General features: G+C 39.4%; 1 protein-coding gene across 1 annotated transcript; it reads right to left on the bottom strand.

The window, feature by feature from the left end:
• Nucleotides 1-3,234: 3,234 nt before the first annotated feature.
• On the bottom strand, nt 3,235-3,687 carry LOC101606096 (profilin-2-like). The gene has a single exon (XM_012949304.2). The coding sequence runs from the start codon at nt 3,685-3,687 to the stop codon at nt 3,235-3,237; it is 453 nt and encodes a 150-aa protein (XP_012804758.2).
• Nucleotides 3,688-6,000: the final 2,313 nt, after the last annotated feature.

The raw sequence follows: 6,000 nt of genomic DNA, 5'->3' as shown, positions 1-6,000 counted from the left end.
AGTTATTTGTTGATTTTAGCATCTTTGATTAAGATGTCTTCAGGAAAACATGAATCTTTTTTGGAAATTTCAGATTTATCAGCTGTGTTAGGTTTTAGAGTGTAAGTCAAGGGGAAGGGAAACTATTCCAGGGGCTTTTTTCCCTTCTCGTGTTCCCTTATTCTCTTTCTAGCATGCTTTGATAAGATTTTTTTTATATATCTTTCCTTCTGAACTCTGAGCTTTTATTTTTTTATTGATAACTTCCAAAATTGAAAACAATATCCCATGGTAATTCCCTCCCCCCCTCACTTTGCTCATTGTGATTTTCTTTCCACTGTTGTGACTTGAATACTTCCTCATCACTCCATATTTGGATAGAAAAACTCTTTTTAACTGTATTGCAAATTATCTTTATATATGCCTTCCCACTAGATTTTTTTCTAGTATGCTATTTTTTTTCTTTTTCTTGACTTTTAAACCAATGTTCCAGCCAATAATTATCATGGTATAAATTGGGGGGGGTGAACTAACAGGAATACTGCATGTTGTAGAGCATGTTTGTTTTTGAAACAGTTTCACTGTGAAGTAAAGCTTTCACAGATCTTGCTACTAGTTCAAGCTGGCCTTGAACACACAATATATCTGCCTTGCCCTCCTAAGTGCTAGAATGACAGGCATACGCTTGATTTGTGGAGAAGTTTTCCGTTTTTCTTGTGCTAGTGGAAATGAATGTCCACATGTGTGCTAGGCAAGCATTTCACTACTGAGTTACATCTGTAACCCTAAATATTAGAAGAGCGGATGGCCTAGACAGACAATGCCAAAATATGATAGCTGTTGGATACATGTGGCTAGTGAGCAATTCAAATTAAGCTTGTTTGAACTGAGATGTGTTACAAATGTAAAATGTATTCTGGAATTTGAAGCCTTGGCATAAAGAATTACTTAATTACATGTTGAATGATATATGTATTAAGTTAAATAATGTATATTCTCAAAGTTCAGCTTATCTGCTTCTTTTCCTTATTTTTAATGTGTCTATGAGAAAATTTACAATTACATATTAAACTAGCAGTCTATTAGATTGTCCTGTTACATTGATTTTGACCATTTCTATGTTTAAACCCTATTATAAGTTTTGAGGTATGTATATGTATGTGGGGGCTTATATAGATGGTCTCTTAAAAAAATAATTTTACTTATTTACTTGCAAGCAGAAAGAGATAGAGAGAAGAGAGACAGAGAGAATGGGCATATTAGGGTCTCCAGCTGCTGAAAACAAACTCCAGATACATGCACCACTTTGTGCATCTGGCTCTATGTGGATACTGGGGAATCAAACTCAGGTCATTAGGCTTTGTAGGCAAAGGCCTTAACTGCTAAGCCATCACACCAGCCAAGATGGTCTCTTTTTTGCATGTGGATGTGTGTGCTCTTTGTGTGTATGTGTCTGTACATGTGTGTTCATGCATGTGGAGGACAGGTTGGCACCAGGTATCTTCATCTATTGCTTCTTCACATAGATTTTTTGGAAACAAGGTCTCTCATTGCCTGGAGTTTGCCAGTTAAGCTAGACTAGTTATCTGGTAAATCCCTGGACATCCCCTATCTCTACCTCCCTAGCACTGGGATTGTACGCATGCTATGGATCTGAACTTGGGTACTCATGCTTGTTTAGAAAGCACTTTAACCACTGAACCATGTCTCCTGTCCATGATGGTTTCTTATAGTTGACATAGTATAACATTCTTCATAATCTTTTCTCCTGGGAACTGGTGACAGGAGTGTCCAATCAGTACTATGGCCTATTATTCAACCTCATTTTTCTCATTTTACCATTTCTCTTACCAGGTATCCCTAGAACTGTTAGCAACAAGTCATGTTGAACAAGTTTTAAATGTCTCTTCTTATATCCAGCCATCCATGTTTCCACTGACTAATGAATAGATGAGTGTTTAAAAGGTAAGCTATAAATTCAAAGAGTACAATGTAGTCACAAGCATCCTGGGTCACCCTTACTTTTCAGAATCTCAAATTTGGAAAATCTCTTTCTGCCTGCAAGTAATTCCTGTGTCAGAGAATTAAAAGACATTGTCTTCTAGAGATTATAATCAAGTTGGAAAAAATCAAACTAATGAGTACATGAAAAGTTAGCAAAGAACATTGAAGAGTCATCCAAGAAATGTTGGAAAAGGTGTGAATAAAGGCCAGAGAAATGACACAGATGGTTGTGTGTTAGAAGTTCCAATCAGAGTCAGCCCAAAGAGCTGAAATAGTCAGAAAAAAGCTCCCTGAAGGCAGAAGGAGGTATTCTGGAAAGGTGTGTGTGTGTGTGTGTGTGTGTGTGTGTGTGTGTGTGTGTGTAATATGTTATAAGCTTCTAGACTTCCTTAGTTCAAAGGACTCTGAGAGGCATAGTGTGTTTACATTTTACTTATAAGGAAACTGACTGCCATCTAGAAAAAGAAAGTTGTTATTAGAACCAAGATCTTCTGATTTCTAGTCCATTACTCTCTCCACCGGGAGCTGAGGAGAGAGGAATGACATTTTTTGTATAATAAAGGTAAACATAAATGATAGCCTATTCCCTGGCAGGAGATGAACCACCCCTCGCACATCAGCCAGGGCCCAGGTGAAACCACAGAAGAATTGCCGAGATGAGCAAAAGTGCCGTTTCCATGATGAGCCTGACAACCTCTGCCAGGGTGATGTAGACAAACACTGAGGATACTTAAAATATACCAAAGCAGTAATCCAGAAGCTTCTAAGAGCTTGACACTTAAGTAGACTTAAGACACACCCACCATGGCAGAAAGAATTTTGTGGAAGAAGGGGCAGAAAGAATGTTAGAGCCGCAGCGTGGGAGGGAATATCCAGAGGCATTGCCCCCCAACCACAATTACTGACTGCTGCTCTCATAACCCACAACTCATGGTGAATACCAGCAATCCCACTGTGGAGGGCCTTAAGTGGAATGAGAGTAAGGGGGAGGGAAATGATGGCACCGACACATGATGTGTCCATACAAAGTTCCTACTTAACAGAAAATATAAGCAACATAAAAGGCGTAGAAAACTAAACATCCGAGAAAACTATTACTCTCCAATCCACACTCCCCCAGCCTCTGCCTCTACTTCAAAGCATATACACATCCCTTCAAACCCAGATCGTTTTGTCCCCCAAGGATATAATAATTTAGCAGACATAACACTGAATTCAATTGCAGGTCAACATCAGCTCATGCTTATTAATTTAGACACGGGCCATTTTCTGGAGAATGATTTCTCTCATGTAACCTGCTAGTTCAAAAGCTTTAAGATTGAGAGGCCCTCCTTCTGTCCCTCGTTTCCCCATCACCACAATGTACACTGACTCCATTTGAACTACTGTCACTGCCTGGCTGCTTCGACTTTGGCTTTTGGTGCGCAGGTCCATGGTGTTGTTGCCTTCGGTATACAGGTTGTCCCTGATCAACAGGCATCTGATCCCAGCAAGGGTGACTCCATGGAGAAACAGTTTTTCCCTCTCATTTTTTGACAGCAAGACCTGGATTTCTTCCTGGGAGATCTGAGAGAAGTTACCTTCAGGATAAGAAGCTAACACCCAGGGGGGATAACTGGTGAAAATTGCTGCATCACAGATCATCTCAGTTTGTTTGAAGAGACGAATGCAGTCTTGCCAGGTGTCTTGGCTGATGTTCTGCATACTTCAAATGTGTTGTCCCTGTAAGATAAAAGGGAACTTTCTAGAAGGTTGGTCTTCAAGGAAAGTTTGTTGGCAATTGGCTCAAGAATTTTGATGAGTTAAGAATTAAATAACCTAAAGCATTCAGTCTCTTTCATAAGACCCTTCTAAGAGGCAAAATAGAGGAGGTCTTGGTGACTTGGATGGAGTTATGCCTGAAGTGGCCTCTGCTGTGATTTATTAAGCTGCCTTTGAGATGGGAGTGATGACACAAAGGCTTTGTGACTTTTGTAATAGTCATCATAAATGACATCATTAGTAACCCCTGGCACTAGCTTTCTGGGACTCCACTCTATAGCCAGCATGGTAAAACAACTAAAGTACAGCTACTTACTTACTTGGTTGCCATTATAAGGACCAGCCCTGAGTAGGTAAACACTAGAGGTGGAACATAAGCAAGTAATTGAGTCGGAACTTTGAGACACAAAAACAGATGAGACTGCGCCAACTAGTATTTCATATATTGGCTCATCTTGGTGGGACAAGAGCTCTACATTACAAAGTCAAAAGTCTACATACCAGCTCACAACTTCTTTATGGGACAATAACAGCACCCTCTTACCTAGTTTTCTTGCCTTCAGACTCTTGCCCTCTTGTTTCACACTAACTTTAAATTTAGTGTCATTCACTCTTATTTAGCTACTGTCAAGTGTTCATTATGTGCTAAGCACTTTTCTAGGTGTCCCAGTAATGTAGGGAACTAAGCAGACAAACCACAGACCTCAGAGGAGCTGACTCTCTAATGGAGAGACAAAAAAATAGATTATATTATCTTTTTCACTTAAAATATTTTGAGCCTAGTGTTTCTTTCAACTTTTCTCACCCACTCTCTGGTTTTCCTACTTCTATGAGGGTTTCATTGGGACTCCTGACTCTTCTGTACCCTTTGGTAATTCATTCTGCTTCAGTTTCCCTTGGAATATTTTCAGCTTGTCTAGGAAGTAATGCTATAAGGATCAACTAATATCAGACATATTAAAAAATACTATGATAGATCCAAAAATTTATTTTATCAACATTAACTACTGTGTTTTAGGCCTGTTCCAGACTTCAGAGATTGTTTCTGCCTTCATGAAGATTACACTATAGAGGTAAATTAAATAATAGATGAAAAATACGTTTATCTTGCATCAGATGGCAAAAGGTGAGAAAAAGACGTAAGTAGAGAGTGCTGTAGAAGCAGTGGTGGCTCAGTTTCATATAAGGTGCTCATGTAATGATTCTCTGATAAAGTGACATTTGGTTAAAGATGAGGGCTGGAGAGATGGCTTAGCGGTTAAGCGCTTGCCTGTGAAGCCTAAGGATCCTGGTTCGAGGCTCAATTTCCCAGGACCCACATTAGCCAGATGCACAGGGGGCGCACGTGTCTGGAATTCGTCTGTAGTGGCTGGAAGCCCTGGCATGCCCATTCTCTCTTTCTCTCTCTCTCTCTCCCTCTCTCTCTGCCTCTTTCTCTGTCTGTTGCTCTCAAATAAATAAATAAAAATAAACCAAAAAATAGAGATGTGTTAGAGATGAAAGGGTAAATATGAGATGTCTTTGGAAGAGCATTCTAAACAATAGAAAAGCACTAATGTAATCCCCCTAAGCAAGAGTATGTCTGATCTATTTGTGAAATGACAAGGAGGCCAATATGTTGAGAAAAGAGTGATTAAAGACATACTAAGGATGTGCTAGACTTAGATAATATGTAGGGCTTTATAGGTCATGATTAAGTATTTGTTTTTTTTTTTAATTAAAATGATTTTGTTTATTTACTTGAGAAAGAAAGAAAAAGACAGAGAGAGAGAGAGAGAGAGAGAGAGAGAGAGAGAGAGAGAGAGAGAGGGAGAGAATGGGAACAACCAAGGAGTACCATTAGCCACTGCAAATAAATTTCAGACACATGGCCCACCTTGTTCATCTGGTTTTATGTGGGTACTGGAGAACTGGGTCTGGCTTTGTAGGTAAGTGCATTAATTGCTGACCACCCATCTAGCCAGGCTCTAATTAAAGCAATAATGCCATTCTTAATTGCAGAGTCTAAAATATGCTATATAGAGAACAGATTCTAGGGGAACCAAAGCCAAGACCTGGAGACCAATTAGAAGGATACAGGTTGAATATTTGACTGAACTTATGTTTCTGAGCCTTTTTGGCCTGAACAACTGTGCTATGGTTTCAATGTTTGTGTCCCCTCAAAATTTTCATTGAACCTTGTTGTGCAACATCATTCCCTGAGCATGGTATGGCCATTGCCTCCTTGAATTATCAGCAGTTGTGATTATCCAAATG

Source organism: Jaculus jaculus, chromosome X (genome assembly GCF_020740685.1).
Source record: "Jaculus jaculus isolate mJacJac1 chromosome X, mJacJac1.mat.Y.cur, whole genome shotgun sequence".
In the NCBI taxonomy this organism is placed as follows: Eukaryota; Metazoa; Chordata; class Mammalia; order Rodentia; family Dipodidae; genus Jaculus; species Jaculus jaculus.
This window is presented reverse-complemented; position numbering and strand designations above follow the sequence as displayed.

Coding starts and splice junctions, on each gene's coding strand:
- LOC101606096 (XM_012949304.2), bottom strand. CDS start 3,687: ATGCAGAACATCAGCCAAGACACCTGGCAAGACTGCATTCGTCTCTTC.